This window comes from Orbicella faveolata, unplaced genomic scaffold (genome assembly GCF_042242905.1).
Source record: "Orbicella faveolata isolate gen_17 unplaced genomic scaffold, um_ofav_v1 contig_15, whole genome shotgun sequence".
In the NCBI taxonomy this organism is placed as follows: domain Eukaryota; kingdom Metazoa; phylum Cnidaria; class Anthozoa; order Scleractinia; family Merulinidae; genus Orbicella; species Orbicella faveolata.
Genome location: NW_028301542.1, coordinates 1037876 through 1062500, shown reverse-complemented (window position 1 = coordinate 1062500; position 24625 = coordinate 1037876). Strand labels below are relative to the sequence as shown.

Here is a 24625-nt window from a genome sequence, read left to right as displayed (position 1 = left end):
AGTTTGTGGATGAAACCCTAGTGTGTGACCATTCAAATGAATGCTATTGAGCAGTACTTTCATGTGGTACTGTTTATTAGTTGAAATCTTATTCATTAAGCAGACTGTCGTGAATTGCTTTATCTTTTATCAAAAAAACCCACTGAGGTTGAAAAATATTATGATAAAGTTTTTCAAACAGGCCAGTTTACCATGATCGTATACTCCAAACATGCTGTATCCTTTCAGATGGGCTGCCCTTGCACATCGGCACAAAAATCTGGTGAAACCTTTTTGCCAGTTGTTTCCAAACTCCATGACAACCCCATTAAATCGCGGACTGTTCGGCTTCATCTCATTCAACAGTTCCTTAGTAAACGCACGATTGGACGAGTCTTCACCATGGCAACCGACAGGTTGGTAAGTAATCTCGCACGGAGCATCTGAAGTTAGAAGAACCCGGATGTGAATTTCATGGACCTCACCCGATTTCAGATTCTCGAATCAGATTGTTTTATCTTTCGTTAATAAATTCAAATAGTTCTAAGTAGTTCTTGCAGATCGAGGCTAAGCGTTTCTTATCTTTTAACCAGTTCTGAATTAAAGTTACGTACGTTGAGAAAATTCTATGACGGGCGCGACCCCGAGGACAACGCTTAGTAAGATTTACCTTCGAATTTTCGCAGTTGTCTAGATCTGTTCAGAGTCTACTGGTCTCAGACCTTGCTCAAGCTAAATATATAACACCAGCGTTCAATTCCAAATGAAAATACATAAAAAATTAGCCACCGTCATTTGCATTTTCCAAAATACGCAGAGGTTAGTCATTTCACGTTGTCGTTTTGCAGTGGACGGCAAAGAAACATACAAAGATTTATGACGCACATACACAAATACTGTTCTACTCATTAAACCTTTTGTTTGATGGCGTTCTCGTTGCCGTTGCCGTTACCGTGAATTCAGTTTTTCCCGTATGACTTCAGTCTCCCTCGTACGTTTTTGCCTTTTATTTTTTCATTGAGCTTTAACTTAAAATTTCAGACCTGATCACTAACCTGCAAGTCGATAAACTGCATTGGCGAAATTTTTTCCTGCACAGTATTTCTCGTAAGGCTTGCACTTATCGAAGCATTTGTCCTGGCATTTGTTGGAAATACCCAGTTTGCTGTAAGTCTGTTCTCCGTGCAGGCCACTCCAACATTCACCTGAATAATAAACATAATAACTACTTATTAACCATGAGTAAGGTTAGGATCTACGCTAGATGAACAGAAATAATTAATAAATAAATTGTGGTGAGAATGCTCGCCTCCCACCAATGTGTCCCGGGTTCGATTCCGGCCCGGTGCCATTTCTGGGTTAATTTTGTTGCTGGTTCTCGCCTTGCTCCGAAGGTTTTTCTCCAAGTTCTCCTGTTTTCCTCCCTCCACAAAAACCAGCATCTCCAAATTCCAATTCGACCAGGATAGAGGACTTGCATGAACACCAGCTAAAACAGATGTGGCTTCCTCTCTAAATATTGTAATTTATTTAATATTTACATAAACCATAAAGATTTCTCGCGGTGTTCTTTACACGCGTACCATAGTACTGCACCCCAAATGTGTCATGGCCTTTTGTTCTAGCTATTTCAGCACAGCGACAGACGAATTTAGGAAGATACACGTCCCAATTCCTCCAGTCAATTGATTGGCCACTGTAAATTGCCAGCTTCTTTTCTCTGTCCGTCATAATGTAGTCAGGAAGTGGACGAGGCTTCTTCTTGTTGTCTTTGAAGCAACCGATCCTCTCGATATCTATATCACAGTCTGGTTCTAATGAGAAAATAAAATACAGGGATTGAGGGCTCCGGAGAGAAAATGCAACCATCATTGAGTAATATAATGATAAAATCTTTCCTGCCTTGGATCTTGCACTATTGAAAGAAACCTGGAAATTTAGGCCCCCTCGACACTCCGCCGGAGAAATTTGAAAACACAACTTCATACCTACGGTTAGGCCTACCGTCCACACTAATCCGTCATGAATACGGAGCTTTTCGAAAATGCTCTTCAAACCCGAGGAATTTGAAAACAGAAAACGTTTTGAATACGGAACTTTTCGAAAATGTTGACGTTACGACTGAGTCGTGTGATTCAGTTCCATGCCCGAATTTTCCTCAAACACCAATCCAAATAGGCTCGATTCCCGCCGCTTTCTCGAGTCCGGTCTACGTTCCTCCCGAGAAGAGAGTTCGGGGAAGAAGCGCGGGCTCCTTTCCCGAACAGCGGCTGGTAATCGAGCCTACAATCCAAAACTACCGGTGATTGTTGCGTTTTCAAATTCCTCCGTCGTAATGTGGACGGAAAACATTTGATCCAATTTTCAGAGTAAAATCTCCGTTTCCAAAATTTTTCCATTATAGTGTAGATGGGGTCTCACAGTGTGAAATAAATAGCCTCACCTAGTTCAAAAACAAAGTTAGTCCATTTATTTCCAATACAATTCCTGTCTAAATGGCTGCACTGTTTGTAGTCATCTGCGATACAAGACTCTGAACTCTTCATCTCGTCCAGGTCGTAAGTCCCAGGAGCCCCGCTCCAGCATTCTCCTAAAATATAAGCAAAGATGGAGTTTAAAAATGATTATTTAACAAAACTTTTATGATGCCATGTCGAGAGGATATTAGGCGGCGTCGCGAAGATATGAATTATATTTTCGAGTGGTAAAATATTGTTTTAAACACGAGAAAATGAAATTCATATCTTCAAGCCACCCCGCACTTCTCTATTTATTATCTAATATAAATCTACTAGCGTTCTATCACGAATGCCGTTCTCTGATTGGCTCCGCTACTCACTGGCTAACTATTGTTGTAGATAGTGAGTAGCGTAGCAGTGTAAGCTTGTTAAAAAAATGACGGCCGCTTATTGGCGTTTTCGAGGTGTCTGTGAAGAGGATTTAGATAAAGTTTTGAACGACTAGTAGTTTTATACTAAAACAATTAGATTATTCGCTCTCGGCTGCACCCTCGTCAACTATCACTCGATGGAAATCTCGAGCTCATAATCTAATTTTCAAATAGACAAACTGACTGTTTGCACAAACAACCATCAAAAAACGGCAAATGTCATCGATATCTTCACTGGTTCAATAGTGAGGATGTGGAAAATACGCCACTTAGGTCTCGTATGAATTTTACGCGTGGTTTATTCTCCGGTTAAATACTCGTGTTTATTTAATAAAAAGTAAGAAAGTCCTTGTTGAATGCGTAACATCCGCACATAGCTGATTTCCTGAGATATAGGGAGTTTGTTTCGTCGGAAACAAACAAACAAAAAAAAGACAGGGAAAGTCATCGATGAAGCTTGCAAGTAAATAAAATTCAGAGCCCGCGATCTCCAGCTCCCTGGAGAAATTAAATAGTATGGCTTTCAATAGCCGACAGAAAATGCGACTGAAAAAGAATATCGCAGGGAACTGAATGATTTGAGATCAAAAATGTGAGCGGTGCGCAACTGTAACTAAATCAATCAAACGGAGTAAGAAAAATCTCTATCGTTAAATTCTCCCAACCTGCAAGAGATGACTTGTACTAAGGTCACTAATGAGAATTTGGATGTTGACCCAGGGGGAGGGCAGACTCCCATATAAAAAAGACGAGATGCTCGTCGCACCTTTTAGGGGCTATAAAAAGAAATCGCTTTTGGTACCTCTTAGGGCCTTCAGCCTCAAAAGCTCCACAGCAGGAGCTTTCGTGGTACCTTTTAGGGTGTTCAGCCGAAAAAACATTACAGCAGATAATGTGTTTTAGAATTTTTTTTTTCTCTTAAGAGTGAAACAAATTTCAAGCCACGCCCACAAAACAGGATCTTGATACCTCTAAGGGATTCTTTTCAAAATTTTCGACGGGAAACCGCCGTCCTTTTTATGTGGAATTTTCTCCCTCCCCCGGGGATGTTTGCCAACGCCTACCGTAGAACTGCAAGCCGAACACAGTGTAGCCTTTAGCCTTGACAATCTCCGCACATCTGCAAGCAAACGCTGGCATGTAATTATTCCAGTTCGTCCAATCGATCCTGTTGCCTTTGTACACTTTACTTTTTGGGTCGCGCTCATTCAGCACTTGTTCTTTGAGTGCACGAGCTGGACTGTCCTGGAAGCAGCCCACGGCTTTATATGGAACCGCACAGTTGCTGCATTGCCACGCCACGGCTGCTTGGAAGAGAAACAAAACAAAACGAAAAGATTTTTAAGTCCCCAAAAACGATAGCGACTGGTACATTTACCCACTATTCTTAGTGCGCGAAAACAAGTACAAGGAAAGCCATATTTATGTGATATTTGTCCCTGTGCTAACGACATTGTGTATGCTAGGTTTGAAAGTTGTACGTAGTTTTTGTACGTTTTAATGAGAGTTGTTAAATTATGGGCTATGTAAGGCTTGCATGATATTGTGGTTAGATATGCAGCCGCCATCTTTTTTCCTATACGGAGAGTTATTTCCATGCTTGCTTGCATTTTTCCTCGAGTAACTACTGTACTTTTAGATGACCATCGTTCCCAGCGAAAAGTCTCGTTCGTTTCGTAGCAATTTAGAAAATAAATTTTAGAAAATTCGAACCGCTGCCTTCTAGGAAATCTTTGAGTAAGAGACACTTCTACAAATAACTACTTTTATCACAGGTCTTCGTACAGGAAAAATGTGTTGTGTGATATTTATTTGGCTGGTAATGAAAAGGAGAGGGGTGAATAGGTTTTCGGATCGACGGATTTGGCCTTAAAAAGCGCACGGATTGTGGATTTTTGCGGTAAATAGAGCTTATTCGCGGATTTTGAAAACACAGTGGATCGTGGATCAGCTGTGAATTTTGGCGCGGATTCCGCATTATGCTTGTATTGATGTTCGAATCTTGGGTCCTAAACGGAATTTGGGTCATAGATCTTTCTTCAGCCTTGGTCGGTATGTTAATGAGTTCATCCAACTTATTTCTTAAGTTTTTTCAAACGAAGCTCATTTAAACTCAGGTGTGAGACTTTTATTGGAATTGTGCTGTGTTAAAGTCATCAAGCATCTTGCTTTCTTTACTATTAGTGCGAAATTAACCAAATTACCAATTTACCATTGAAATTTTACACTTCTGTTTCCGGATGTGGTTGTGCACGATCATGGTTTCGGATTTGAACAAAAATATTGGCGGATCGACGGATTTGGTGAAAAAAAGGCACGGATCGGCGGATTTGCATACCCCTATTCAACCCCCTCGAAAAGAAAGCTAGGTTATAGTTTGTTTCTCAAACTTCCTCAGTCGAGATAGAATGTATTTTAGAGTAATTTTCCCCGTGATTTTCAGGCCTTTGGTTCCCTCTACTTTCTGAGTCTCGCAGGGTAGAAGTTTGTCTCACAAAGGAATAAAAGCGTACTACGCGACGATGCCGATTGGAATTATGGGTAGTAATAGTTTGACGTTGCTTGATCCTTTCTATCGCGTTGAGACATTTTGAGCTTCAATCAAGCAGTAAACCAACATTACGAACAGCGTTTTTCGACTGAACAGCTGTATATAACTACTGCTGTCTCAGACCGCCAGTTTGGCAAAGGGCTCAAACTACACTCTTTTTCTTTAATTGTTGCTTGATGAACACAGAAAATATTTGTGTGTTATTGTGAGATCGAAGCTTTCTTAGCGAGTTGGCCTTACTAGGAAACAAGCCGAATTTGCCAGGTGGATCTTAACAGGCCAAGAGGTAGTTATGGATTATTTGGCTAAGGTTTTAATCCTTTTTCGCGGGCAAAATGTCTGCGATAACTGCAATAAAAAGTTTTGCCTCGAAAATGGCAAGATATAAGTAACCCCGCTTGTTTCCTTAAAGTAGGTCGGGCTTGACCCGAAAAAAACAGGTTAGAGGCAAATTGCATGGCAAAGGGGAAATGCTCGTTTGTAATTATAGTCTAGCAAGAAAATGGAATTGATTAAAATGAAATGCAAGAGCTATTATGTAATCTTGTGACTTCAAACTCTTTAAATTTTGGATCGTCTCACGAGACCAATTTCAGATTTTTAGTAGTCTTTTTTTAATGCTGTTTCAAATGGAATTAGTTTAATATAGTTTCTCATGGATATTGTATGCCGTTCAAGTTTTCCTGACAAATTAAATTTGCTTTTTACGGGGCCCAAGTACCAACTTTAAATCTACTGAAAAATCTGTAATCGAAAGAAATCAAGCAAATAATGACAAAATTTCCAAGGACGTACTTACCAAAAAAACATGATATTTCATATATCTTTCACATGAGGTCCAACCCAAAAAAAAGAAATCAGTAATTTGGAAAAGAAAATATTATTAAAAAAAGAGCACGTAATATAATTGGAAAACCTGCAGCAGTCTGATTTTCAATGCGAAAAATTACTGTTTCCTAGTGAACTCATGGGGAGATACATAAAAATAATTCATTGGTTCCGCGAGGAAAATGAATCAGAATTAACTCATTATTGCTGATAAATCTTAGTGTAATTTACTCATAAAGAGTAGCTTTCGGTGAGAAAGGCCGGCTGAAAATTTGTTTATCAACGAGGTGGAAAAATCTTTTTTCAGTTTTTTTTGTTTGTTTGTTTAAAAAAAAAAAAAAGCTTCAGTCATTTAGACTGCTACTTCTATTGCTGAACTTATTTGGTCTTTGTTTTTAATTTAAAACCTATAGACCTTTTCGAGCATGACTAAAACACTTAATACGTTGAAAAAGCGAAGTTGAATGATATGTGCATATGGGCCTTGCATGCCACTTTTTGAGTTGTACAAGAGTTTTAATAAATGTCTTTACCCCACGAACAAACAGGACAACTAATAAATTTGACAGAAATAAAAAGATAGAGCTTTCCAATTCATTAGACATTCTTCAATTTACCGGTGAAGGATACGTTAGAAGTTTAACGTTAAAAATCTCCCTCGCTTATAACATGTTTTTTGGCTGTTGTTGCTTTTCACGCGGTGAAAAGGTTTTGCCGGTTTCAAGGTTTGGTTAAAAGCAAATTTAACTCCTTGTGCTGCTCAGTTAGAAACGCGTTATCTATTCCTTAGCTGGTTTTCAAGGTACTGAATATTCAGTTTAAAACAGGAAGTGTAATTTTATCGTAATTTTTAAAATTTTGATTGAAACCGGTAGGGTGCACGCAACTTGTGATCGCTGAAATGTAAAACTTTTCATCTGTGTCAAATCTTGCGTAAGTCACAAAGCTTGCTTATATTTTTTGCTGGGAGTTGTTGGTTATTGCCTAGCCTCGTCGCTTACGGAAAACGTGTCATCGTAATATCTAATAGCTTCCGGTTAAGTTTGAGATTTAGAAAATCGTAACAGCTTCAGCTCTGCGTTTCTTTGACTCAGATATACTTTACTTCGGGTTTAAGAGGGGGGCGTATCTCTTGTGTCATTTCTGAAACACTCTGAAGTTATAAATATACCTGCCCCCTCAATAATATACGAGAAAGTTTAACCAAAGATTATAATTTGTTTAAACAAACTCCCTCAGCCCTTTAAACATGAGCTGATAACTAAATCTGATTGTTTCCAAGCGAGTGAGTAAAGAATGTTTTGCCCAACACTGTACCCCGGGTTAAGCGAGAAACCAGATTTCTAAACCCCTTCCTTCGCAACGGTTACTGTTTTAACTGTTTGAAATGTTAGATGATTACAAATACTTGCTACTAATATTCAAAACACATCACATCCAAGATATAGATAACAACAGATAATACCTTGGTAACATAACTGTATCGTCGTAAGAAGTAGAACGAATTGGTGAACTCCCATGATGAAAGTAAAAGTGTGCTGTTTTCTAACCGGTTTGCAATGCAACTGCAGCTATCAGCTGAACCAGTCAATGGATCCCTGTTCGGCCTGGCGAAGCAGCAAATGGATAGACCCACAGGAAGGCAGTGTAGTTATTATACCCCGCATCTCGTGTAAATAATCATCGAAATTAGCATGGGATTATTTCCAGAGACAAGGAATAACTTAAAGAAAAAGAGTTTTTTGACAGCTGCAAACAAACAATTGTCCGGCGCCAGCTCTATTAACAGAAGTGTAATTAAAAACGCTTTGAGGCAGAATCTTGCAAGTAAAGAAGGTAGGCGGTGTTTGTTAAAAGGATGGAGTGGAGATTTGAACGGAAACAGTTTGCGCTTTTGTTTAAGAAATGAAAATTGCAATAATGCTTCAAATGTGTGAACGAGTTTTTTGAGAGCAGTGAAAAAGGTAATAATGAATAAGCTACTAGTAGTCAATGTTTTCTAAATTCGCAAAACTCGTCGCTCAGGGCAACTGTTCTTTTGCAAAATCAGTTTATTCACTTTATAATCGCAAGAGGGTTACTGAAAACGAGACACGCTTGATATAAAGAAAGTGCCGCTAGCTATTCAAGTGAAAGAAATTTCTCAATGTTTTGAAAGCTGATCGTGATAGCGGCATATTTATTAGCGTTGTTCGCTAAGTGAGTGTCAAACTCGAGTAGTCTGGTGACACGTGTGTTGCGACCTGTTTACATAATTTTCAATCAAAATTTTTGAAATCGATGGGAATTCGCGATGACCCGTTTCCGTCAAAGGAGGTATTGAAGAAATTATCCTTGCTGGCAGATATTAGAGCTTTCTTTTCAATCTCATTGTTAAACTAGATAGTGAAAACCCTGTCTGAATTTCTTCCAATTTCTGCTAAATGAACGCAGAATTTCTCTAGAGTGGCAACAATCATCAACAATCACGGGAGCGGCGCATTCGTTCTGCGTGTTAGTTTAGCGAGAGACAAAGAGACTGCTTCAATTTTACAGCTGGTATATACGGGGGGAGGACTTTCCACTTGGAAATGAAGGACATATCAAGTAACCCTGTCACGTTGATAAAAGTGTTTCCCTGTAGCGTCCTTTCTGAGGTAATAGAAGCCTATACTACTTTCCCTATCCCCCTCCTCGCCACTTCACCTCCCCCCCCTTCCCCCCAGGGCATACACACCCTGAATCGCATTTTGAAAAACAAAAACCGGAAAACCATTACGGTCCGTTTTTACTTGTTACCTGCCGTGAATAAAGGAAAAGAACGACTTGAATTTTTTTTTTTTTAACTTTGTTAAGCCTTGTGTGACGGTTACTGTGTACCAAGAGTCTGTATGGGCTTTGATTAAAAGACAGCTGAGAATTAACAAAAGATTTCAACTAACAACATGGAAATTACTTGACGTGTTTTTTAACTGATCCGGCGCTGAGATCTTACATCTGCAAAATATACTGAGAGCCGAGAATCCACGCAAATTCCGAGGTGGTAAATGAGTTTCAAACACCTCTTCCAACACTTTGCGCGCGAATTGTTTTCAGCCTTAGCCCAGAGTGCAAAAATGCGCAGAAATCATATTATTAGCCGAGTGCAGTGGAATCCCGGACCTTCATTTTTTGAACCTCCCGATAACCCGAATCAAAAGTCGTTCCATCTCTTCAGTATACCACTGTAATTTTACCCCCAATTTCTTGAACTATCCGATTCCTCGAACCAATTTTCGTTTCCCTTGGAGGTTCGAAAATTCGGGATTCCACTGTACATTAAAAGAGCTTCGTCACGGTTGCACATCTTGAAAAGTTTAGCCTAAATCTTTCAAGTTCGTCGTTTGTAATCCGTGTCAATCTTCTCCATCCTTAACCATCCTTGTTTCTTTATGGTTTATTGCTATCTCTGGTGTTTTTCTATCTTAATTAACTATTATTTTCAGGTTTCCTTCAATTTAAATGAAAGATAATTTTGTACTTTACCAAAATACTATGACTGAGCTCCGAAAAAGTATAGTTCTCGAGATCACGAAAGAGAAAAGCAATAAGATCTTCCGGATTGCTTCAAAACACAGCTTCAAGACACATTTTGGTATTATTTTGAAGCAATGTTATTTCCAAATATAGTGTTTATCTTAACTGACGGTTCATTTTTCATAATTATGCAAAAAGCGTGATTTGAAGAATTTCAGCATTTGCTCGAAATCAAACGGTAAAAGAGGTAAAATGAAATGGCATATACAAAAATATAATAATTTTTTCTTTTCTAGTAATTAGCCTAGTAGGTACACCTAACTCTCCCTTTCGAGCCACCTGGCACATTGGGCCGCAACATGTACATCTGCTGAGCGCAAAATTCATGTTTTACGGATTTTCAGTTTCTCTTTTTTTGTTTATTGTTACCAGGGAAATATCGATTGCTCTATAAAATACATTATACCAAACTTTAATCTATTTCCAATTACTGGTGTAATTATCACATCGATCCAATGAAGGGAAGACTTGAGAAAAGCTCATTGAAAATGCTTGGCATGCTGTACGCATAAAAAAAAGCGCCAAACAAAAGGCTTATTGTCAGCATAATGGCTATGAACACGCCTTAGAAATCATTGTTCATCGTACATAGTCGGACCGTATCTTACAAGAACGGACCACTGACTGTTGACAAACTTTACGCGAGTCTTACAGCCAATACCAACAAGTTTATAACATCACCATCGCCTGGCAAGCACTATTCACTTGACTCTGAAGATAACTTCTGCTAAGGTTGTTGAAACGTCAGTCGCTAACAACAGTTCTTTTCAGAACTACTCAGCCGGACGATGACACTACACGAACTATTGTTCACTACAACAACGCGTCTAATGTCCAATGGACTGTCTAATGTCCAAGTTCTGTATATCTTAGAGAACGAACGCCACGACAGCCAATTTTTTGTGTAATTCCTTTCCAGATTGATCGCTTGTATTACATATGTAGTTTAAGCAGGTTTTTAGACCGATCGGCTTGTTGAACAGATCTGGATAATAGCGAAATACGCAGTTGGAAAAAAAATCCAGTTTTTACTGCGCGTGACCCTTGGTGTCCTTGCTTAAGCTCCCTATTGTCATTTCAGATGCATTCTGCGAGCCCTTTAAAAAAATGTTTCGCTTTATTGATTATTACTCAACGTTTTTATGACCTTTTATGTCCTCTGCTTCTGAAGAAACCCTTGAGTATGAAGGAAAACGACCCTCGCACTACCGCAGATATGTTGATAGCAAGCTCACTTTTTTGACCTACACCGTTTCTTTTTAATAAGAACCATTTTTTTTGTAAGAACACCCTTTCAGGGTTGATTAACAACAACAAAAAAACATTTTGGTAGGTTTCCAGGTGACGTTCGCATTGATTTATTGAAACACCATAGCATGTCACATGAAGAACATCTTACAAGCGTTTTCAGGCTCAAATTTCGCCCCGCCACCATCACCAAAATAATAATAATAATAATAATAATAATAATAATAATAATCACAGTGACAACGTGCAACCTAAGCTCCAAAATTAGACGTTTGAGTTCCTACACACCCACATCTAAACCCACCCCCTCCCCCGGTTAAATTCACCAGAGAGATTAGGAACAATAGCATGCTTCCATATCCTGGCATCCAACTGATTGAACTGGGCACCATGAGTAGAAACGCGGACTGAAGTACGTAAAACATCGAACTAATTCTACCAATGTAACCCAAAAACTGTCTTGTATATCGTTTTCAGTGTAACCTGCGCGAAACTGGGTACACTTGCGGCCACTTACACAAACAACGCCTGTTATCAATATATTAACACCACAAGAAACGCGAGAACACGTCCCTGAGACCTCGTAAGACAGTTTCGAACCCTAGAGAAATGCTAGAACAAGTTTGATTGTTTATTTCGAGATGTTATTCATTTGACGTTTTTCAAGAACCTAGTCTAAACGTGCATACTCAATTTTTGGGAAAGTTTTTGCGTAGTTCAACTTTTCATTTATTATGCAAATTTAGCGAGTTTTTTTAGAAAAGGTCGTACAAGATATTTTTACAATCACCATGTCAATGGCGTACTGATGCACGACACGTTAACGCTGGTTAACGTAGGGTTTTTCTTGTTCATTTTCGCTTGCCTAAGCTAATGAAAAGCCTTCAATTAAACAGCTTAACATACCATAAAATGAAGGAACTTAAGGCCACTTCAACACATCCTCAGTTACTTAAGGATTTATATAAGAGCGTGTAGGTCTTTACTGACCCGTATTGTTCTTCATACATACCTGGACATACAAAGCAGACAACCGCAGTAAATGCCAAAATTATTTTCCCAGTAGGACAATATCTTGCCATATTTTGTCCCAAGTCCTTTGTAAGCACTTGCTTGGCCTTAATGGTCTTGTTCCAATGCGCAAAATGGATTTTTCTATTTTGTCCTACGGACCTATTATGAGGTTGAACTGTTGGCACTCTGTGTCTTTTTAGAAAACGAGTTTTTCTCTCGAAATCATGGATTACCAGGGATTAAGAGGCCAGAAGAGACTGGCACGAGACATAAGCGCAACACTCAGTCGTTTCGTCCCAATCTCTTTTTGTCCATACGGCCTTTTTGCGTAAACACTAAGAGCCAGCAGCTTAAATATAAGGTAGTTGCAGAAAGATATTGCAAAGTTTTTGCTGCAAGTTTCATACGTCACATTTCAAAGTGACGTATGTATGATAAATGTTGCTTGTGCATGTGGCCTTCGACACGTTACGGTAAGTGTCCGCATATGCAACCAACACCCGAGGGCGACTCCCTGGGGGGTACTACCAGAAACACTGGGTGGGGGTGTGCGGACGACTTTCCACAACCCTTTCCCTATTTCCGACCAAAATGCGCGATTTTCTCTACCGTATTTCATACCCGCCTTAAAATCAGATTCCTAGTTCTGACCAATGTTAAAGGCAAGGTTTATACTTAATCAGATCAAGAGAATATTCTCTTGATCAGATATAACAACATGGCAAACGTCTTTTCTTACGTTCTCGTTTTCTTCATGAGACTTTTGGAACTAATGTTCTTTTCTCCACACTGACTTTTACAAGATTTTTAACTTAAAGTTACGTAACACTGAAAGAAAAGCTACGGAAAAATGCAAACGTTTCGGTCAGTCCTTCTTAAGCGTGACGCAATGAAGAAGGGCTATGCCCGCCGGGCGGAAACGTTTTTGATTTTTCGCAAGATGGCCTCCTAAAGAAATGAAAGAACAAGTTTGATTGTTAAGCGCACGAGATGTTATTCATCAGACGTGTTGAAACTCCATTTATTATGCCAATTTGGCCAATTTTTTTTTTTTTAAGGAAGCGCAGAATACAAATGCCATGTCATTGACGTCATAATGACGAAGCAACGTCGGTCTTTATCGTTTTTTCCGCTTTCCTACGTAAACGAAAGGCTGTCAATTAAACAGCTTAGCAAACCACTGAATACAGGAGCTTCAGGCCACTTCAGGTCTTTATTGACCTGCATTGTTATTCATATCATACATACCTGGACATACAAAGCACACAACAGCGGCAAATACCAAAATTATTTTCCCAGAAGAACAGTATGTTGTCATATTTCAGTTTTCCCAAGTTCTTTGTTAACTCTTGCCAGTCACCTTCCAAAGTGCTTTTATGAGGTAGAACTGTTGGCAGTCGGTGTGGCTAGGTCATAGACTGACCGGGCCGCTCATTTGAATCTCAATGAATTTAAGTGGTTCCTTTTGTCTCTATATGCTTCGTTCTTAGAAGCGTTGAGGGATATGTTAATAAGTGGTCCGGTATTGTAAAATCGCTCCGTCGGTTGTGTAAAACACGAACGACTTTTTCTCTCGAAATCATGGATTAGCAGGGATTAAGAGGCGAGATGTTTTTGACTGGAACTCAGTCGTCTGGTCCCAATCTCTTTTCGTCCATACAGCCATTTTGGGTTCTTGTTCACGGATGGATAAAAACAAACAACACAAAGAGATCGGCTGCCAGCAGTCTAAATAAGAGATCGACGTAACAAGATGTTGAATTGAAGACTGATAAAATAAAACTTTCGTTGCTAAAATGCAAAATGAACAAGAGAACTTGTTAAGGTGTCTGCGTATGAGGCTGGTGCAGTGCCAGACGGTAGAGACAGAAAATAAACTTGGAAAAAAAATAGAGATGCACAAAGGCCTGGAGGACATAAACAAACGGAATTGAACGACCATGTTTATTTTTTTGTGAGTCCTCTAGGCCTCCGGCTATCAAGCTGAATTTTAATATATCAAAAGTGACCTATTTCCGGGCGAGAGACTCGTTCGTCCGGAAGTTAGGTTGAGAGCGGAAGATGACTGACATTTCAGGCTACAGAGAAGCTGACAAAATTTAAAATTCCTGGGTGGATGAAGGATGTGTATTCCATGGAATTTTTTTAATAGCAGTCTCGTCAGTTTTAATTAAGTCTAGTCTCTTAGTCTTCGATGTTCGTCGTTCAATGTTCTTGGTTCGTTCAATTTGATAAGATACGTCACCTACTCGCTCGCTTCCAGCCGAAGTTTCGTTAGTGCGCCGACAAGGTGACCGCCATTTCGTACTGTAAACAAAACAGTACAAGAGCAAAAGTCTGGTTACCAGGCTGAACAGCGGCAAAACAACCAGTAAAATTCACGGCTACTATCGGAGAGAGTGGCAATTTACTTAAATACGAAAATAAATTGGATTTAGCGCTTAATTAACTATACGTAAAATTCAATACAGCCTTTGTCCTCACAGTACTGCGCCGCGCCAGAGGGCTGGTAACTAACTTCATCAGGATCAGGCGTGTGAACGCCATCAAAGCATACCCCACAATTCTGTTCGGTTACACTGCTTAATTTATAGTCCCAGACTCCTTGGAGAGTAAACAATGTTGAGCACAAGCTGCACTTGAAGTCAGCGCCTAGAGAGTTCTGGGATATTTTGCAAACGTCTTTCTCCGGGTGGTGGAGCGTACATCTTTTTCTGCCATAGTGAGGATCATACTCCTTGTGACAGCGAACACAGTGAACAGTGTCAGCGGTAAACTTGCTCTTTGGAAGTAAAGTGCCTAAGGCATTGATCGTTTCAGGATCTTTGGTTTTCAAGTTGTGTTTTAGTATAGCTTGCAATTTAAGAGGATCGATCGTTTTCAAAACGCCTCTCAAGCGATGATATTCTCTCTTCATTTCTCCTTCGGAGAAATTATTTTTCTGTCCATCGTCTTGGTCTCTCTCGACGTTTTTGTCGTAATGGTCGCCATTTTGAAGAGGTTGCGCATAGTCTGGGTACGAGCCACTCGTGCTACTGTCAGAGAGACTGGAAATAGAATATGCCTCGGCTTGCGTGACTTCATCAGATGACGAAGAATCATCTAAAAAGGTCACTTTCTTCTTCCGTTGTTTACTACCGAGAAGAATTTCCTGTGAATTATCATCGCCTGTGAAGTAACCTCCATTCTTAAACTGCGACGCATCAGCTTTCAAGACTACAACGTTGGCAAACTTTTCAATAATGAGCTGATCGTCCTTTGTGAAGCCGTTCTTCGATGAAAAATGTAACTCGTCGCCTTGTAAGTGCGTCAGTTTCTCCATATTGTCGCTATCACTGTTGAAATAATGAATATCGTTTTGTAGATCGTGTTCACATCCGGGAATGTCGTGTTCTTCGTCGTCATAACTCAGTTCCCCAGTCTCTTCCGCGTGACACATCTCACACGTACTGCATGTACTACACGTACTACAGGTCGAGCAGCTACAATCCGATCCCAAGTCCTCATCGTCTGTGTATTGATCATCATCACTTGCAAATGTTAGGCCCTCTTCATTATTGACATAATCAAGGCCTTCTACTCTTTCCATTTTAAACTCAAGTTGACCAGCGGGTAAGAGACCTCTTTAGTTTCCCTGTAAAACACAAGAGAGGATATTAGATATTCGACTAATTGAATTATCCTCCCAAGCACTACCTTGATAAGGAATATTTCACCGCATCTCCTGCAATTAAATCGACAAATCTTGTTATAAATCTACTGAGCTTTCCTCTTTTCGTCTCCTCTAAGCCACAAGAATCATCTAAATGTTGTGTTAAATGTTATGCGCTACATTACAAATACGCATGTTTCGAGTTATGCATAACATGTTTTTCGGATATTAAAAGCTCCGTTTAACAGCTATTTTGACGCCTTGGCCTCGCAATATATGCTCTCGGTTAGTCCCACTCTTACGTCGGACTCTCTCAGAAAAGAAACATTTTCAAGTGCTTCCATGAAAGTTTAAGCGCGTTTCCTTCGTTACGATGTACACATTGCACTTCTGTTGACAATATTAGGCAAGAAAAACCAATCTTGAATTTTTGTGGGGAAAGATTGGAAACTTTAGAACTGATTGATATTATAAACGGAACTTTTATGGTCCTATCGTTTCTAATAAACCTAATTGACAACTTCTGCAGAAATTAGGCTATTTTTGTCATCTTTCTGTAATTATATTACTGAGACTAATAATCGTTACACGATTTTCTGTGCTTTTGATGTTTCAATCTGTTTATCGTTACTAAGGAGTAGGTGGAGCCGTTTTTTGCTAGTCATTGATTAAGTTATTTTTATATAACATGCTCTCAGACACAGTTTTAGCAGTTGACGGAAGAAAAACACGTTTTGTCATTTGAATGCGGTTAAAATTAGTCAGACTCAATCGATACGTGAGAACCCCTTTGAAATCTCCGTCAACAATTGAACCTCGATGAACAGTGTATCATTTTCACCAGAGAGGCTCTTAATGTCGTCACGTCGGCAATGAAGTCCGATTAATTGCTTCCTTATTTCAACTCACGTGCTTTGCCCGAGCAGGTTTATACATGGTAATTAACATTTCCAGTGATCAAATTCCAGTTTCTCTTGACTGTTTTATGACAAATTCAAGGAAACAAGCCACGAGAAGACATAAACTGACCAAGAGCATTGACGAACGAGTCGGAGACTAAATAAACAAGATTCGTGATGTATGAAAACAGATACGAATGACTCTGGCCGAGATTTTAGTGATGGTGACAATATTCGGGTTAAAGGTTGGCAACCACGGCGTACTGCCAGACATCATGAACAGAAATGTTTTTTTTTTTGTCAGGGTTGTTTCGTCTTTAATTAAAAAGCGACGTTTCGATATCTTTTGATTGAATATTTCACCTCGGAAAGATCACTAGGGCAATCGAAAAACACTTGCAGTTAGATTGAGCACGTTTTTTCAATGCAACTGGCACTTAAGTAGTGGCCTTAAAGCTATACGCAAACATTTAAAATAGTGACCTTAAAATAAAATCTTCTGTATACGTTACGTGATAAGTAAATGTGTAAATTGCATGGATGAAGAGTCACGAAAATCACTTTCCTTCTTAAAGTAATTACTTTCAGCTGTTGCCTCCGGCAGTCACGACTGCAAATATTTTTGCACGCTCTGCGGGCCCTCATTCAGTGTACGTGATTGAGTCTTTCTTTCGATCGTCTTTATGAGAATGAAAGTAAAGAAAATTTATCAATGGAACGATTATAAATTCTACGTCTAAGGAACGTTCTGTCATTTTCACAAGTGCGTACGTAAATCTTGAGTGCACCTATATTAGTAAACAGGAATTGGCATCTATGGTTACACTTGAAAAAGTTGATCAGCTTAAAAAACACGCTTAGCACAATTTAGCACAAAGTTGATTACAAAATTATTTTGAGCTGAGACACATTTTGCCAACGCTAAACGACTCTAAAACTATAACCTTTCCTTACTGTTTTCTATTTTTAACAACCTCTTAAACATTTCCTTTGTACGCGAGTTGTTCCCGATCATTAGTTTCAACGCATTTGGAGCCAAACGAGCAATTATCTGTCTATTAGCATTCTTTCGAGGAGAAATGATACCGCAGAAAAGGTTCTCAAAGCAGTAACACGGTCACTCATGTGGGGAACACATTGTGAATCAAACGTGCGTAACATCTCGCGCAGAAAAAAATGCTTTAAAAATTGAAAATAACCCATCTTTGATAGGGAAAATACGGTATATTAGATATCGCTGCTCTATCTAATCAAGCGAGCTATATATATACATGTATAAGAGCAAAACAATATTAATTGTTGGTTTACACACCACTGGCAAATTATAAAGATTCACAGTCAGGGGCAGCCTTCGGGTCTGTGAAGGGTTTTGTTGACCTGATAGGCAATAAGTGAGCTTTTACCGGTTCGGACATACTTTCACTAAGTGTTACATACACCAAGCAAATGACACTAAACAAGTCCCAAAAATTAAATAAGAAGAAACTTACAAGTTATAATTACAATAAGCGCCCTCCGAAATATGCTTAATGACTGTTTGATATTGATTCGGGAACAATTTGCGTTTACAAACACTGCACTTTTGTCTCGTTTCGAACAAGCGAAGGACGAATGAATTTCTTGTCCAAGTTTGGCAACTTTACAAGGGTTAAGTAAAAGACATCGGCGTCTTCCGTGCGGACAGAAACATCGACATTAAAAGATACTTAAAAAACCACAATTCACATAAACTTTTGAACTGGTCCGAGCTACGCGAGCTTCACGACTTGGGTGAATAAACTTCGAGTTGTCCGACTGATACAAGCAGCTTATCATTCTCTTGAAATAAACTTCCCATACCAACTACAAGTCAATCAAGATGTTAGTGCAACAGTTGTCAACGAGTCTTGAATAAAAAGGAAGCTGCCCCTACCTTTTCCAGTGACTACGCTTTCTGTTTCAGAGCGACTGCCCGTTCACTTGATTAGCTTAGTAGAATCGCTCACAAGAATTTCCGAATAAGCTTATTGAAACACGACAGTTGGGCTACACTGTGTCATTGCTGAAGATAAAGCCGTCATGATATTGCTGTCAGGGATGTAAACTTTCGACTTGCAGGAGAAGATTCTTCAAATTCAGAGGGTCTTGAGTGCTAGCATGTGTTATCGGTAAACACACAATGAAATTTTAAGCACAAAAACAGATACGAGCCTTGCTCATTGATGTATAACTAACGCCCAATTTCCACGAACATTAAATAACAAAAGATTTCACGTTGGGTATATGGTTATGTGCTGTTTTGTTTTTTATCAATGGGCCAGTCAAAGAAAGGGCATAACATAATTAGCACTGAGTCACAGATGTGAATCAAATTGGAATCAATAGTTTGCCGCTTCTAGTAATGGCTAAAACTTATGTGCACATTTAGACGCATACCATTGAAAATAATTTATGAAAACTTTCTTTTCTTTGTTCATTTTACTGATGTAGTCACTTTAATGACTTCTTTCTCTAAAACTTTGTCTGGTTACAACAATGTATGACTGCATGTAGAAATGAAAAAGGAAACTACCCTCAATTTAAATCGCAAAAGGGCCTTATGATTTAGCCATGAAGACAAAATTCTTATTTTCAAGGGGATTACATACAAATTCTAATCCAAACTGTTTGAGGGGCTTTGTTTCCAAAGTAAACTTCTCAAATTGGTTCTTATGTACCTCGTGGCCTCTCATATTGCCCTTGTCGAAAACGATTTAAATTGTCGGATTTCCGCGGCTTGAAGCTAGAAAACAACAGCTTTTTAATACACAAAAGATCGGAATTTTCGTGGTTTCATTGTATTATCTGCGAAACCGTTTTGCGCTCTTTAATTAGCAAATCCGCTCAACACGCCACAGTAATGTAAATAAACCAGGTGAATAAACTTGTATAGAGTAATTATAAAATCCCTCGGCGAATAGAAAATATTACACTGCCCACACAAAGACTCTACAGGCCAATTTACTAAAGCCACTTGAAAGACGCTTTTGATTGATAGATGATAACTTGTCGGTGTTCTTTGTTCTTCACTTTATTTCACGTACTTACAATACAGTGATCAATTGGTGAAGTCAAAATAAAGTACAATTACTGAATTGCATGGTTTTGTTTGGTTGCTTTGCTAAAAATAACTTACTTGAACCGTTGAGTGTATTTTCAATTATGTTCATGTTTCTCTCAGCACCATCCTCTGAACATTTGCTTTAGACAAGTTCTAAGGCACTTTCTGTGTTTCTACAGCTAGAGTTTCGGAAATGCGACAGATAAAGTAGTGTTTCCACTGAGAACAGACGAGAAGTTTTCTCACGGTAAAGAAATGAATTTATCAAGTTCTGGAGAACTTAACCTAGAGAAAACTAATCTCTGTTTTTATAGTTAGTACTGAACAGCTTTTAGCTGTCATCATAGGGCGGCCGCAGCATGAAAAATAGCTTCTGAGATAGTTAGCCTACCAACTCATCTCTCGCGTGATCAGCAAACAAGCCGGTTGCTAAGGCAGCGTCCATACTACTCGGGAGAAATTTGAAAACGCAGCTTTATTTCTACGGCTAGGCCTACCGTCCACACTAATCCGTCACGAAAACGGAGCTTTTCGAAAACGCTCTTCAAACCATGCAGAGGAATTTGAAAACCCTGACTTTGTATTGTAGTGTAGACAGAAAACATTTTGAAAACGGAGCTTTTCGAAAACGAAGACGTCACGATAATCACGTGATTTCTTAAATTCCTGCGATATATAGTGTGTTTAAAACATTTGCTGCGTTTTCAGAGTGAAACCTCCGTTTTCACTGAAATTCCTCCGGTAGTGTGGACGGGGCCTAAAGGAGGCGGTGACATTAGCAGGCAACTTCTCAGAATGACCAATATCTACTTTCTCCTAACCATATCACTTAATTGTCAAGTACACAGTGGGAGAATATGAAAAATTCAAATTGCAAATAAAATGTTCGCATTTTTTGATTGGCAAAAATCTGGACTCGATTTCCGCCGCTTTCCCGACTCCGGTCCATGTTCCTTCCCGAGAAGATTTCGGGGGAAGAGCGCGGGCTCCTTTCTGGAACAGCGGCTGGTAATTAAGCCTTGCAAAAATCCTGCGCATGCTACCTCGCGCATGCTGCGATCGTCTGAGGAGAAACTTGTGAAAGTGAGAACGTTTCCTAGTTTCTAAAGGTTATTGTTTCAATGCATTTGATAGAAGAAAGGGGAGGCTGACATATGCTGTTTAGCTTTGACTGTGGTATATCGTGGATTAACCCTTTAAATTTTCTTTTTTGCGCTGCTGTTTTGAAGTGTTCAGTTACCGACAGCTTCTTCAGCAAAACAAGGAAAGACAAGTACGGAACATGACATACGGTTTTTAAGAACAGAGAATTGTCTTTTCAATTATGACAAGTTTTTAATTGACAGGTGACCCCCCGTGGATTTGTAACGTGATATGTGTAGATTTTTTGCAGTATTTAACAAAGGAAAATCGTACATATACAGCGCTACAGTCAAGGAGATTCAAGCTGGGAGCTTTGTGAGACCTAGATTACAGCTTTATAACATCCTGTCTGGCAAAATGTGAGTTAAATGTGATAATTTGATTCCAAGGTGGGCTCCATACACTTTCAAATTTGAAGGCTTAATTAATTAATTAATTTGAAGGCTTAATTATGCACATTCTCTACTGGTAAAAACTACCAAATTTACTCAAAAGCAACAAGCTCAGTTTAGATTGTATCCGTCGAATTGAACCTCTTTTGTAAGAGCAATTATGCAGAATAATAAACGATACTTGATCAACTTGAATAGCTCTACTGTTATGAAATAGCAGTCGGTCGTTCGCCAGCGAACGATAAATCGAGCAAAACGTTTTCAAGGGTTAATTAAACACAATTTTTGTTGTCAATAAATGATAAACAAACATTACTAATATTTTGAATATCTCTCCCCAAACTCCTCTCGACTGACATGAGGTTTCTTTGAAACAGACCACTTAGGATTTTCATAGCACGGCTTGGGTTCAAACTGGAACTCCTTTATAAAGCCTCTATAGTCAAACACTGGCGGAAAACGACAAAGCGTTGAAAATGGTTCTATAACGTTAATATCATACGATATAGTCAACGGGTCTCTGTCCCGCAAAATATGGGAAGATAACCAAAATTGTCGCATGGATCTCGGGTACGTCCCGTGAAGACTCATATACTGCATACATACATCCTTGTTAAGTAAAAAATTCTGATCTTTCCCGGCGCTTTTGTGGATGATACGTTTGTTGTCCATGAAATAAGTGACATTTTTGGCGCTGTCCATCATCCACAGAGCAACTGCTTGATCTCCGTACGGCGAGCAGAGAAGCGTTGAATTTCTTTTGTCCAAAATCTCCTCGATTAGGTCGCGTGTTAGAATCAGCCACGCCTCGTCCGCGCGAACGATTTTGGGGTGACAGTGAACGAATCCCCAATAAAGTGCTTGCTTTGGACGAAAATTCAGCTCATATAAAAGGCGATCCAGGCAAAGAAAATGATCATCATCTATTCGCAGGAAAAAGTCAAACTTGTAACGTTTAAATGCCCAGTCCATGGTCTGAAGAAGCCTCTCCGCAAAAGCTAAATTATCTGTCCAGAAAATTAAGGCGATGGTTAGTTCTGGGAACGTTTTTAAAAAATATCTGTTTCACGATCTTAAAGTCGAGAGATCTAATAGAGCGCCAAAAGTATGTAGTCTCTCAAGGGATCAGGCAAGATATTTTTAAAACTGCTCGTATTTAAAAACTGAGATGTGGGAACATGATAGGTTATTTTTAAGTCTTCCAAACATTTGTATAAATCCCGCGGGAAAATTCTTAAAAATGGATGCTTATGGAACTGAAAACATTGGCCGGAATGCTTTACTAATTTCTGATAAAGTCGAGAATTTCTAAAATCCGATTTACACATAGTCCAGAAGAAATCTTTCGTAACAATGAAAACCAATCTTATGGGAAAAAAAATATTAACGTTACTGAAAACGCATCGAATGCCCCACTGAAAACCACATGTATGTGAAGTGGGCTCCCTGTTGAAAGATCTTTATTATTATATAATGTTTTAGGTCCACATGTACACTACACCAGAGCAATTTGAAAACGCAACAATCACTGGTCATTTTGGATTTATGTTTGAGTAAATCTCGGCTAAGGGAATGTCATAATTATCGTAACGTCATCATTTTTTGAAAAGTTCCGTTTTCAAAATCTTTTCTGTCCAAACTAAAACGCAAAGCCTGCGTTTTCAAATTCCTCCGGTTTGAAGAGCATTTTCGAAAAGCTCCGTTCAGTAGAGACGGATTGGTGTAGACGGAAAGCCTAGCCGGAGAATTCAAAGCTCCATTTTAAAATTCCTTCCTGTTCTAGCGCTCTCAAAACGCCATGTTTGTCCCCATTGCCCATGATACGCCAGGAAGCACCAATATGCGTGACTGACAAACAACCTCGAACACAGCCATTATTTAGAAATTAGGAATTTAATCATCTTATTTTCGATTTATTGTTATTTATGCAGGTTGCTCTGTCGTCGAGACAGAACTCAAGAAATTTGAGAGAAAGCATGCATGGCTGTGTCGCTGCATGGGATTTGTAATATAAACCGCGCTATTCTAAAATTTATATGAAATGATAATGACAACCATAATAACTTAATTACCGACACGCTTACCTTCAACGGAAAGGAAAACCAAGTCATCATTTTCTTCGTACTCTTTTACAACAGCATTTTTTGTTTTGTTATCTAAGCCTGCTTGATCGGTGAAAAATGCACAATAAACTTCCTCGGTCCTTTGTTTACATTCTGTGAACCACGTTTCCCTCACGGCGTCCCGTCTCGCTCTTCGGGCTGCGTGACTCAAAACTGCCACAAATAAAAGAACATTATCTGATCGCTTTCGTTGAAACAGGTAAGCGGAACTTGCTTCTGGTGAATCAACGTACAAAGCTTCTTTGATCTTCGAGTTCGGTGCCTCTATAAGCGAAGGCCAGTTGATCAAGACACCCACCAACAATCCCTCAAGGACAACCAGACAAAAAAGCACCATAATCACCGTCAAACGAGATTTCATTTTGTGTGTGTGAATATCTTCTCAACGACGAGAAAATTTCACGTTAGTCAGTACGAATTCGACTTCAAGAGATTTGTCCATGCATCGGGTTTGCAGAATAATTTTCATTACTTGTGTTTGCAAAGAGGGAATTTTTTCGACTGTCGTCTGGTAGCCAGGAGACAGCGCAAAAGGACTGGGGAGAGTAAATAATGTCGACCATGTTGGGGCCGGAAACGGCCTGGGGCTCGAGATATTTACCGGGTGTTATAGCAAGTGGAATCTACTGCATTCTAATGTTATGCAGGCATTTCCCAAAAGACCCTACGAAAGGTCATTCACTTCACGTGAGAAAATAACGCTTTAAAAAAGACCTTTTCACGGTTTCTGACGCCATCTTGCTTGGGGGCAAACACGGCAAAAATTGCTGTAAATGTATGAGAAAAGTTATAAGTTCGATGCCCAATAAGTTGAGTGACTGACGTTCTAAATATTAAACGAGTCATAAGGAACAGATATCTAGCAGGGGGTTTGTTTGACGAAATTTGAAGAACATAAACTTGATGTCAGGCGAGAAATTGTACTTTTAATTATTTTTCATACAAATGTCTCTAAATTTTACCGCAATTTGCGACTCGGCTTTACAGACAAATATATGGAGAAATGAAAACCTTAATCATTGTGGCTTTTCTAGCGAGGCTATTCCCCTTAAATGAGATTTTATTCGGTAACTTCAGTTTTTAATTCATAAATACTTCAGAACTCGAATTTTCCGTGAGTTGTTAGATATCAGATTCTCCATTTCCCCCATACTTTTGTAACTTTTGCCGTATTTGCCCCCCAAGCAAGATGGCGTCAGAAACCGTGAAAAGGCCTATTCTATCAACTGATTGGTCAAGCAACGTTTCCGTTGATTTTATTGGTCGTGAGGA

The 24625-nt window shown here is 39.2% G+C and overlaps 3 protein-coding genes across 5 annotated transcripts in view; all 3 read right to left on the bottom strand.

Moving 5' to 3' along the window:
* The window catches only part of LOC110069047 (uncharacterized), a 15979-nt gene extending 2433 nt beyond the window's left edge, over positions 1-13546 (bottom strand). Inside the window, exons 1-6 of one of the 3 annotated variants that reach the window (XM_089287804.1) lie at positions 13314-13546; positions 3934-4173; positions 2423-2569; positions 1563-1793; positions 1035-1184; positions 192-422 (exon numbers count right to left, since the gene is read on the bottom strand). In XM_089287804.1, coding sequence (XP_089143930.1) covers positions 192-422; positions 1035-1184; positions 1563-1793; positions 2423-2569; positions 3934-4173; positions 13314-13383 — 1069 coding nt within the window. In that variant the 5' untranslated portion in view covers positions 13384-13546. Of the gene's footprint in view, positions 1-191; positions 423-1034; positions 1185-1562; positions 1794-2422; positions 2570-3933; positions 4174-7713; positions 7921-12063; positions 12360-13313 lie in introns of those variants that run through there. The other 2 variants (XM_020776494.2, XM_089287805.1) reach the window with 2 other exon arrangements.
* Positions 13547-14178: 632 nt separating this feature from the next.
* Positions 14179-18864, bottom strand: LOC110069121 (uncharacterized). Its single transcript, XM_020776581.2, has 2 exons — positions 18529-18864; positions 14179-15699 (listed from the first exon to the last, which is right to left on the bottom strand). Exon 2 carries the CDS (start codon positions 15652-15654, stop codon positions 14515-14517), a length of 1140 nt encoding a protein of 379 aa, XP_020632240.2. The 5' UTR covers positions 15655-15699; positions 18529-18864; the 3' UTR covers positions 14179-14514.
* Positions 18865-19649: 785 nt separating this feature from the next.
* LOC110069118 (uncharacterized) lies at positions 19650-24541 on the bottom strand. Its single transcript, XM_020776576.2, has 2 exons — positions 23315-24541; positions 19650-22237 (listed from the first exon to the last, which is right to left on the bottom strand). Exons 1-2 carry the CDS (start codon positions 23712-23714, stop codon positions 21546-21548), a joined length of 1092 nt encoding a protein of 363 aa, XP_020632235.2. The 5' UTR covers positions 23715-24541; the 3' UTR covers positions 19650-21545.
* Positions 24542-24625: the final 84 nt, after the last annotated feature.

Excerpts from the sequence above, each read along its gene's own strand:
- LOC110069121 (XM_020776581.2), bottom strand. The coding sequence starts at position 15,654 with ATGGAAAGAGTAGAAGGCCTTGATTATGTCAATAATGAAGAGGGCCTA.
- LOC110069118 (XM_020776576.2), bottom strand. The coding sequence starts at position 23,714 with ATGAAATCTCGTTTGACGGTGATTATGGTGCTTTTTTGTCTGGTTGTC. Across the intron at positions 22,238-23,314 it reads GGTTTTCCTTTCCGTTGAAG|ATAATTTAGCTTTTGCGGAG; the intron begins GTAAGCGTGTCG and ends TTTTCTGGACAG.